The sequence below is a fragment of the Chrysoperla carnea genome, chromosome 4 (assembly GCF_905475395.1).
Source record: "Chrysoperla carnea chromosome 4, inChrCarn1.1, whole genome shotgun sequence".
Lineage (NCBI taxonomy): Eukaryota > Metazoa > Arthropoda > Insecta > Neuroptera > Chrysopidae > Chrysoperla > Chrysoperla carnea.
The window spans coordinates 49,699,217-49,711,616 of NC_058340.1; the positions used below are offsets into that span (position 1 = coordinate 49,699,217).

The 12,400-nt window shown below is 28.5% G+C and overlaps 1 protein-coding gene across 1 annotated transcript in view; it reads left to right on the forward strand.

Annotated features, from left to right (window-relative positions):
- Positions 1-2,122: 2,122 nt before the first annotated feature.
- Positions 2,123-12,400, forward strand: part of LOC123298758 (transcriptional activator Myb) — a 49,247-nt gene continuing 38,969 nt past the window's right edge. Inside the window, exon 1 of the mRNA XM_044880853.1 lies at positions 2,123-2,190. Coding sequence (XP_044736788.1) covers positions 2,123-2,190 — 68 coding nt within the window. The remainder of the gene's footprint in view (positions 2,191-12,400) is intronic.

Sequence of the window (12,400 nt, forward strand, 5' to 3'; positions counted from 1 at the left end):
TTTTTGCATTCTGCTTTAACATCAAAATATTTTACATTAAAATAAAGTGAAAATAGTATTGGATAAAAGTCTCCTTGGATATGTTTAAGTTTATTTAAATTGTTGATTCTTCACAATTCAGGTAGTATAGCATTGACGAGGTTCATAGATAACTACTATTTAATAATCCATTAGTTAAGAGAAAAAAACCATATATGTTTACCGCATTGTCTAAGAGATTTAATTAGACTGTCTGTTCAATAACGCCGGAAATTGATGGTTTGGGAAAATTGATCTAAAAATAATATTTGTTATGAATTTTAATTTATTCATAATCAAAATAATATATAAATTAAAATTACGTTGGCCTTTGTAAAAAATAGGTAATTTTGAGATTATGATAAGAATTTAAACATCAACTGATCATCGAATTACAAAATCGAAGTACAAATTCTGAGGAAGATCGCACGACTTACACTGAACAGACGTAAAAACTTGTTTGATTGTCTATGTCTATCAATCAGTAAGTAAGGATCTTGTCTAAATGATTTGTCAGCCGGTGCTAATGTATAATGTAACATCGTCCAGGAAAAATTGCCCTAACTATTAGACAGAAGCATTACTGGTAATTCGAGTTGTAATTTTTTTGAAATTAAAGCTAATATTCAACTGAACAGAAAACAGACAAATTCCCTGCAGTGTTTTTTGCGATCGATAGCTTAAATATGAAGTTATCATGCTCATTTGAAAATGCAGCATTTTCGAAAAAGTCGTAGTGAAAAAGTTTGGTATGCTCGCCAAAAGGAAGTCTCAAGTACCTACACGCAGTTTCAAGTACCTACACTGTAAGAAATGTATGGCGTTTACTACAATGCTGGTATCGTATTGAGACAGGTAATGTAGTATCTACTGTAAGCATAATTAATATTACAGTATTGAATTTGCTATCCACCAGAAGTATTCTGATATCAAAAACCTGGATGGGCCTGGCGCCCATACTGCATTGACTCGTCCGCCATAACTATTGATAATGTTACTATTCCCTCAATATTCAAGTTATTACTATTTCCACACAGATACTGAGATAGTGATATCTACAATAAAATTTCTTACCGAGTATGTATTGATCATTTAACAAAAAAGGGTGCTGTCCCGCGGACTAATAGATGTATAAAAATATACTAAAATACTAATTCCATGATTTCTAAAATCCGAATATCATTAATTACATTTATTGAAATGAGAATGAAAAATATTATCAGTAGAGAAAATGATTAGTAATTCCAAATTTCTTTTTATTATTTTTCGTTGTGCCCATTGAAACAATTTAGCAGGGAACCAATTCTCATAAGATTTGTGCGAAGCTATTTGAAGGTATCTTTAGAGTGAAACTTTCACGATGGAACTACCTTAATAAGGAAGAAACATATACATTTCTGGATAAAAGGTTAAAACATACCTCAAAATTCATAGTGACAGAGTAAGAAAACTATACATACATGGATCATCTGTTACGTTGTGTTATGTTATTCGCCTTTACGATATATTATTTCCTAAGCAGGGTCATAGCACCTTCTTTGACATATATTGTATAATATACATATGAGTATGGGGTAACAGCAACAGCACCTGGTATTATCATTATTATTAAAATATCCCCTCTTTGCCATATGTGGGGCCCAAAGTCTCTCTCACTCACCCCATTATAAGAACTTTATAGTAGACTTTTTTTAGTTAAAAATTAAAATTGTAATATAAGTTGTGTAATCAGATGGTTGGATGGTTTCTTACGCAATATGTTTGTCGTTCGTTCCAAAGTGTTCAAAATTTTATAGAAATTTTTATTTTAACTAAAAAAAATATATTTTATCTAAATTTATTTCAAATAATGTCTTGAGTTATTTTACGGTTTTTGCTAAGTGTTGTATTGTGTTTTGTTATAAATTTATTTTGTTTTTATTTGTTATTTTAACTAATTTATTTTAGTTAATTAATTTAGTTAATTTTAGTATTTCTATGTGTCTGTTGATTTAAAATATATTTATGTGAAAATAATATATTATTATGTACTCTAAATTACATTGGTCTTTATGAATATTATACAGTGTGTAAATTTTATATAAACTAATATTTTTTATTAATTATGGCTCATTATTTGTATATGGGTTCATGTTTACCATCGGAAAATCATGTTAATTCGAACATAGAAAGGTTAGTAATTTTTTTTACCTTTAAACTTCTTTAGTCATCGTAAAAGTTTTAATTCTAGCTTACTTAATAATTTTAGTTTAAAAGAATTTTCTTTCTACTTTTGAACCTTGACTGTTTAGCGAGGGTCAATTTTTATAAGACTTGAAAATGCCAGAATCAGTGCTGGACTTAAGAATCTGATGTCAGTAGGTCGCCTCTTACGTAGGATTTAGGAAAAAAGGATCCGTAAAATAGATCGAAAAAAATTCCCTATTTTTGTCCCATTTCTATAGTCGACAAACTCAACCCTACAAACTCGTAATTACAACAATATTCCGGGTCTATAAAATTTTCGGCCTATTTTTTCCGATTACACTTGCGTTCTGTACATTGTGTAAATATGCCGAATACATAACATTTCGGTCTCCTTTTGAGCGGCCTACTCTAATGCGCAGCCTTTTCCTTCATCTACTAGAAGACCAGCATGTATATGAGTAATAGTTTAACAATTTCATAATTCTTCTTAGCGGCTGGGAAAAAAAGGTTTAAGCGCTTTTAATTTTTAGCAACATTTAAAATTTTGCCGCAATCGGCATGGACCTATTCGGCCTACCTGTAAATCCAGCGCTGACCAGAATTGAGAGATGCCACAAGTTTAGAGAAAATGTTAGAAATATCTAAGGGCTTAAATTTGGTGCGACATTTATAAAAAAACATTTGTTTAACTAATTAGAGCTTTTCGTAATACGTATACTAGGGTATTTCTTTGCAAATGGAATTTTTTTGGTTTGCATTATAAAGTTTAGGTAGTTGTTACAATACAATGCCAGAAAAATCTGTAGTTACCAAATTATGGGCTATAAAAAAATTTTACGATCGTTAACTTACTAGAAAAGTTTTTCCTTGAGGCAACTACATTCGTCAATATTAAAAGCTTTCTTTTCTATTTTTAGTTCATTAAAATTCACTTTCTAATTCGTTGTTTGGTAATAAATAAAAGCTTACTTAAAACTCTTCGAATTCGAATGTATTTTCACAATGTTTTTGCGCTTTTATATTTTGTAGAATATTTCAAATTCCAATCGAAAACTTGAAAGTGGTTGAAAAATGAGTAACAACTTAATCAAAGGCTTATAAAAAATAAAATCTTTTTTACGTTGTTTTTCGCTACAGCTACTTTAATTTATTTAAGTCGCGTTTCTATAATATGATAAGAATCACAATAATAAACTATAGACAAGAATAAAAAATAATTGCACAAATTAAATATAATATACAGATTTTAAATTATAGAAAAAATTTTAAACTAATCTCTGCGGGCATTTCATGAAGGTTAACTACTTTTAATATTGTTTCGAATATATGCTCTTATCAGAGATTTAGGACAGTAGAGAGATGTTAAACTTTAATCTCAAGCAATTTTAAATTCACTATTTGTTTAAAAGTTTTAATATACAGGGTACAGGATTATTCAAGAAGCTGAAGGTAAACTTAAAGTTCATAAAGTTCATATTTTGAAAATCACTCGGAAATGAAATATTTATAATTTTTATAAAACAAATTCAAGAAAAAAACATAGGTTTCTTAAAACATTGTTATTACAGGAAAATTTAATTTCAAAATTATTTCGATAAAATATTATTAAACTTGCATTTTGTTAAAATACAGCCCACAGAAATGCTCATCTTAATTTGAATAATTATTAAACTTGATTATTAACACTAATTAACTTTGATTTGGGCACATAGAAAACTGCATTTAAAGCTGAACACAAAAAATATATTAATTTTTAAAGTTTTTATAATTTTTGATTAAATTATCTGGTCCTGTAAAAATACGAAAATTGCGAGAGTAAATTTTTTGTATATAGAAATTTTTATATTTTTTAATAGCTGGATATCCGCCCGCTTCGCTGGGATTAAAAGTAAAGATCACCGCGTTATAGCCTCCACCTTTTTTGCTCTCGCTTATCCCCCTTCCATAACAATCGAAATAGGGGTAGGGATTGTTTTACATGAGTAAAATATATGTACAGAATTCATTTTTTTCAAATGTTATATAGTCTTCATTCATTGAGTGCATCAGAACAGGTGGCCATCAATTGTATCTCGTTCACAATTTTACAGAAATCTTTAACTTATGGCTCAAAATGATGCTCATAGATGGCGTAGTGAAATGTCATAGACTACAGTTAAAATTTTTTTTAAAATATATCTTTATAAATTATATCTCATGTGTTATTCTGCTATTTCATTCAAATCCATTCATTAGGTTTTGCATGAAAGCGTAACAAACACGCAAGTAAACAAACGAAAAACAAACAAACATCCTTACTTTCACGTTCTAATATATAGAGATAGGGATAGGGTTTCAAATAGTTTTGGAGATATTTGCAAGCAAGAAAGATATTTCTGGGTAGAAAAGGACAAAAATTTTGATGTTGTGTACACGTTATATAAACACAAACCTATCTCTCTCTCGAACAGTCTCATTTCGTTTTGATCAACCTTTAGTGTTTATTTGTATATCCTGTGTTTATATAATGATAATACATTGTAATTGTTTATAAATCATAATATTAATTTCGGTAATGTTATGATAAGTGAATCTAAATTTTGGTTATGTTTTAAATGTATCAAATTACTTATTTAGATGGTATATTGGTACAGAACATAAGTGCTCGCGTCAAGATGATGTCAATATTTATTTGGGCGGTTCATTGAACTTAATATTATGTATAATTTTTAAATTTACATCATTGTTTTATTTAGCGCTGCAACACTTATTTATATACACTAATTGAAATTCCTAATACAAAATAGTATCATTTATCAATTTATTTTAATATTTTATCATAATTGTCACATTTTCGGCTTTGTAAAAAATAAAACACTGACCAAATAGAAAAGTTTAATTCATGTAAATAATGACTGGTTCCATATAAAGTGCGAATCTCTAGTTTGATCTGAAATTTTGACAAATGATCTGATACAAATAGGGTGGTCTTATAATAGTAGGAGAACTGATTGCTGTAATAAACTCTATCTGATACCATTAAAATTGAATTTTTATTTTATAATCAGGTTTTGTAGTATTTAAAAAAAGTACGTACAACCTAGGATTGTGCCAAAGCCATAAAAAACCGAATCCGGTTACAATTTAAGGTATTTCTAGAAAGGTATTTTAGTTCCTATGCTTGAACTACGGTAAAACCCACTTATCGACAGAAAGAACGGATAAATATATCGTTATAAATTATAGTTCATGTGTTATTCTGATGTGTGAACCATATTATTATTAAGTTTCATTCAAATCCATTCATTAGCTTTTGCCTGAAAGCGTAACAAACACACAAACAAACAAACAAACATTCTGACTTTCACATTTATAATATAAAGGTATTTGCAGTTCCTATGCTTGAACTATGATAAAACCCAATTTTCGACAGAAAGAACGAATTTTTTTCCACAGATTAAGAATGGGACTTTTCAGAAACTTCGATAGTTTGAAACACGAAATAATTAATGTCTAAGTGCCCTAGTCTAAGGGTGAAATAATTAATGTCTAATTGGTCGAAGCAATTTACGTCAAAATTAATATCTCGAAAACAAATCGACGTGGTATTATTATTTTTTATTCTAAAAACATTCCTTTCAACTTTCCTACTTTTTTTTTCAACGAGTTTTACATGCTTTGACCCTTGGAATCGAAAACTTTTCAACTGATTAGCCAAAAATTCTGCAACTTCGGGATCTCCGTCTAAAATTATTCTGAGCCTGTGAAAAAAATAGTCCAAATCTGTCTATAAGTGCTTTCATGGTGGAAATATCTTAATAACTTCAATGTCTTTTGTAATATTTACATCAAAATATGAATTTGAAACCACAGTAGCAGCCATTAAACCATGATCTCCCTTAAACTTACTTCGGTTTAACTATCCGTATTCTCTTAGTTTTCGAGACATCGATACTTTTTGTCGCCTTATGAATTTTTTTTTTAAAAGCCGATAAAGAAAGGTATCGATAGGCCAAAAGTTTAATGGAATCTCCAAAAGTGCTGTCCTTTTAATGCCATGGTCATATTTTTGATGCTTAATTGAACTATACAAAACAGGCCCTTGAAAGAATTGTCTAAATTTATGGTGTAGAGATACTGTTGTTGGTTTTTCAACTAATAATTTTATCGTCTAAAATATTTTTCAAAATTTGTTGAATCCTATTCTAATTGAAGTTATTAGACTGTGACAAATATAATAAATAAAATAAACTACGATACGGAATCAGCATAAGTTCTCATAATATTAAGGTACCATGATGATTTTTAAATGTTACCTATAGTTAATATTATTGAATTCGATAGCAGATGTTGTCACATTCGTATAGGTATATGTATTTTATTTACTCGTCGATATAACATTGACCTTTCTTTTAAGACTTTTCTTTGACTTCTTGTTTGTCGTATTTCTTGTTCATATTTCAATTGTTAATTTATAACAATACCGTCTCGTTTACTATAACACTATAACTCGCTTACTTCTTTCAGATTTGGTCTATACCTTATAACCAAAGTATTTTTATACTATTTTAGGATTTTATTGTATTTTTTAAAAGTATTTTTTTTTTTTGACAATTCAGGTAAATTCTGAATAAAATATCAGCTGTTCTTTATTTACAATTAAAATCAGCTGAGAAAAAAAAGATTTTGGGCAATTATTTAAATATCCTGGTATATAGTGACAAAAATCATGGGATTTCCTTTGCTTAAACTACTGTAAAACCCGCTTTTCGACAGAAATTAAGAATTTTTTCTCCAGGTTAAGAATAAGGCTTACTATTAAATCCTAAAGTTTCAGAAATTTTGACCGTTTCACGAGATAATTAATTTTGACCAATTTACGTCAAAATTACGAACTTTGGCATTAATTGTCCGTGTTGTATCGACAAAATTTCTGAAACTTTGAGATTTAAAAGTAAGCCGTATTCTTAGTCTGTGAAATTCGTTAAATTCTGTAGAAAAGTGGGGTTTACAGTAGTTCAAGGAAAGGAACTGCCTTAAAATTGATAAGAATAAATCAGATGGGTTTATTCAAACGAACTGACTTAAATATTACTAACCCACTTTGAAATATCTCCACTAAAGATCTCGTGTTTTCAATCCGTTGGAATTTTTTACTCCGGAATTCTTTTTAAATCTGAAATTTTTGTCAACAAGCCCATAACCACCCATGCTTTGAAGGAACCAAAGATGCCATATTTATTCAAAATGGTCAAAAAAAGTTCGTGTTTGCCAGTAAAGCTATGTTGTTTTCATCTATTGAGGCGCTACGATGCCACAGACAGACATACACACATAGCGGTCAAACTTATAACACCCCTTTTTTTGATCCAGAGTTTTTTGAAGTCTAGTAGGCTGTCGAGCTTGCGCTTGCGGAAACAGTATTTTCTATATTGCTTTGTTGTTGAAATTGCATTATGGTACCTTTTTTGTCCAAGTTCATTACTTTATCAAAAATTAAGAAAAAATCCCAGATTTTGAGAGTTTTAATAGCATGTGCTTCTAAATTTTATAAGAAAAATCATCATTTTTATTATTATTGACAAAAGAACATAAAATTAAAAAAAAAACTATTTGTTAACCTTCTGTTAAGAGTACTTTGCCCCGTAAATTAAACAAAATAAATTTAAATTTTTACTATAATATAAATTTTTTTCTAAAATTAAGATTTTAATGATAAAAACTTTATTCGCTCGATGCATCTTTGAACGACGAGTTACGTCTGTTATATCTTGTGCATCCATTCTTTGAACATAAAACATAAAAAAAGTAAATAAATTTGTTTTTTCAAAATTCTGGAAATATTAATTTATTAAAGTATCTCTCAGTTGAGTAATTTTAAATCTAGATGTGGAATTAAATTTCATATTTTATATTTATAAAAAAAAAATTGAATGAAATATAGTGTAAAGTGTGTTAGCCATATGTTAGCTAACTAATACCATACCAATTTTCAGTTTAAATTTATTAGTTTACGTCACCGCTTAAATGTTTACATTGGAGAAAAAAAACTTCATTAAATATAAATATATTTGTCAAATTGATTATTTTCAATAATATATTATACAAACGTGATACTTTAGGATTCAATATCAAATGTTTTTTTTTTTTCATTTCTTAATTACACGAAGAGTAAATTGAGCGTCATATATGCGGTGCTCTGTGCAAGGGTATATTGGCCGCATGTTAGCAGCAAGAGGGTTAAATTCCCTAGAATATGATTAATGTCCTGTTAAATATGTTGGAAATCTGTCGAGGCTTGTGTGAATAACATGACAATTCTTGAATTTTCGAGAAATGAGTATCTAATATTCTCGTCCTAGTAGTTTTAAAACCATGAATGAGGTTTGCTAAAAACATACAGGGTGTTAGTGAATAAAGTTTATTCCGGAGAAAAAGAGGCTTAAACGGAGAGTAGTAAAATAGTAGTAAAATGAAAAAATTTCTCATAAGTAAAGTTGCAAATTGCGCAATATAATCAAACAAAGAAAGTTTAAAATTTAATCTTCAAGTTGTAATTGTTGATTAATCAACGGGAAATATTGCGCAATTTTGATTTAGTTGTGTAGGAAACATTGAATTATTTGTCAAAAGTGGCTAACTTACTGGGCAATTATATTCCTTCTTTTGGTCCAGACAAGTTATGTTATCTTATAGCTCGTGAGCCGGTGACAGTAAAACTGCACTTAAATGGATTTTGAAATTTCTCATATGAATCAGTACTATTTAACCATAGGTACAATATGGGCAGGTTTGCCAAGGTTTATCCTGGCAGAAATATATTTTATGAATTTTTATATTTTTAATAATCACAAGTATTTTGCACTTTCATGGAAATTAATTTGTAAGAGACCGTTTTATTGAAAATTTTATCTATTTTCAGGAAAGTTTAGTGTGACAGCTCTTATCGTGGCAGAAAAGACTGTCAAGATCCTAAATTTGGAAACCAACTTTTTTGAAGTTCACACTTCGTGACCATGGGGAATGGGTTCGTAATGTTATTAATAATAAAAATCCAATACAAATGCACAAAAATTTACCCCGCAACGATCTTTTTTGGCGTTTTTTTTGAAAAATTTTGATAAAAAGGGTTTTTTGGTAACTATTAATCTTTGAAGATAACTATTAGTTCAGAAGCTTTAAAAATCTCATCTTTAGCTTGAAAAATGTTAAGAATGCGTTCTCTATCAATAGTTCAACATGGATACGAAATCATTCGTACATTTTATTTAATTCACGCTTTACATCCTTGTTTCTCGTTTTTATAATAAATAATAAAGAATTAATATAAAATATAAATGGCATTGACCTAAGAAAACGAAAGTACCAACAGAAATTGTGTACATAGATAGGTATTATTAGTTTACGCATAATTATTTATGTTGTTTCCGCAAGATTATTTTTACACCTACGATTTTTTTTTTTTTACAATTATTGGTCATTCTTTTACTATTGATATTTTGTTATTAATGATCATGAATTTTGGAATTTAATGAATGTATACTAAGATTTTTTATGGAGACCGGTTATTTATGCCAATAATCTATATATAATACGTAAAGCTTTACGGTGAGGCTCTATTTTGTTTCAAAATCACCCATACAGATTTCTTGCAAATATCATTAGCATGATAATCAAAAGGACACAGAAAGCTTTATACAGGGTAGTACAGTAAGATTATACCACTTATATCTATTTCACTATCTTTGTTTAACACATTAATGTCAGATCACTGCTTAATTCGATTCTATATTCTGGATCTTTTTTATTGTCAATTATCAAAAGCTTTTTAAATAAGTCAGTTAAAATGAAAGACGTCACTTTTAAACTTTCGTTAGTTCGAATTACTATGTTAGTATTTAGTTACCTATTTAATTTCAAATGCTTGCCTCTTATGGCGTTCTCGCAAAAAAGGGAGAATGCCTTTTTCAAGAAAACGGATTGGGAAATATAAGAGAACTACAAGTTAGCGGAAGGCACATTTGGTGGATCCAAAAATAGACGCTGTGGTGTCAGTTCAGTCTAGAAAATGGTCTTCGTGGATCAAATCAGATGAACCATTACGCTGACTTTTCTAGAGTCGTCATCTTTTCCAAGTTTAAAGGGTAGACTCCAGAAATCGTGTAGTTTCTTCGGACTCCCGATTAAAACATTTATCCTCCAAAATTTATTAAATACAGAGAATTTTTGATATTTATTTAAATTTTATAATATAGAAAACTGGATTTACAAAATATAAAAAATATCGTTCAGTCGTATGATTTAGTGATATAATTAGATTAACTTCACTATCTCTCAACTTTCTAGTTTTTCTCTTGACTTCCTGGAACTTAAATAATTCATTTTGAGGTGGTAAACCTTGGATATCCTAAAGTATCGTCGAATCTTTTATTGTAATAGATATATCTAGTAAGGTTATACATGCATATTTGGTCAGAGTGCCTAAATTGATCAAAAACGGTATCGGATCTAATTCTTAGAGGAAATTAAATTTATAAAACTTATGATGCAAGTTAAGGGTTTAAATTTTTTTTCGTTTTCATGTATAATACAAAATATATGTTGCTGACTTACAAAACTTGTTTTAGGAAATTAGTGGGTGTTTAATTGATAAAATTTCTAAAATTATGTAGGTAGATTGTAGTAGTGTAATTGTATTTAACGGAAAAATAGGTTAGAAATTGTTGTTAACCGTTAAAAGTTTGAAAATTAAAAATGAAGAAATGCGTAGATAACACATAAATTAAAAATTTAAAGAAACCTCCGACAAAAATTCAGTTCTGATCGATTCGTCTGTGGCATCGTAGCGCTTATACAGATGAATCGATTTTGAGTTTTTTTTTCATTCTAATTTGATCGAGAATGTTATTAGCTATGTTCAAAAAACGATGCCACGGACAGACACACAGATACATAGACACGTTAAACTGATAACACCCCTCTTTTTAGTCGGGGATCAAAAATGAAACAAAATAATGTGAAAAGATAATAGTTTGTGAAAAATGTAAAAAGATTCATGAGGTGGTTTTGGTCGAACTTTAGACAATACAACAAGCGAATATTTAGGCGTCTTCGGCAATCTATTTTTCTCTTAAATACATGAGATTGTCGATATTAACCAATATAAATATTATAAAAGATTATAAATAAGAACTCGAATTATATATTTCGAATTAAATTTCGATTTTGCCTCAATTTCTTTTGGTCTGAACCATCACCAAATTTGAAACGAGTAACATACAGTATACGAGTAATTAGGATTAGCTAAATCATACTGATGGTGACTACATGGTAGTTGAAATATCTACGTATTTATATAGTAAAAAAATTGATTTAGAAATTTTAGCAAAATCGAAGTTAAATTAACTAAACGCAGCCAATGGGGGACTGAATTTTTACAACAATTCAATTTTTAGAGGAGACAACAAAAATCCATGCTCAATGATTAAAACAATGCAATTATATTATTAGGAATATAAATCATTATTTTCAAATATTTGATAAGTTACTCAACTCGTTAATTAATAAATTAAACGTATAAATTTTAATTATAATACAATATTTATTGTTATAATTAATTGATTTGATTAGTGTTTTGTAAATGAATGATCGCTTATTGTTTTTGTATGTGACGAAATAGTAAACAATAATTGTAATTCAATTTTCTGTTATAATTATTTTATATTTGACGCCACATCGTTTATGTATAACAGATCTCAGTGAGAAATACCAGATAAATGTAACATAAATAAGTCATGATGGTCTTTGTTATTAAAAAAATGAATTAATGATTTCATGTGGAATACCACAAAGTTAGGGTACTAAAAATAGAAAAACTAAAAATTTTCCAAACGCAACCGTAAAATTACTATTATCATAACTATGGAAACATTTGTGTTGCTCCTTAAAATTCAAATATATCTGTAATTTTAGATTTAGGGTTGAAATTATTTGTACTTATTTTCAATTTCGATGATGCATTTTGTTATAATATTATTTGTTATACCGAAAGCTTAATAATTAAACAAAATTTTCAATTTTCAATATTTTGAAAATTACTCCAGATATAGAAAAATTTTATTTATACTTTTCGTCTTATATGTTCAAGTTATAACATAATTGAAAATCAAAATTGAAAAAATATATTTTTTTAGATTTGTGTCCTCACTACCGTGCT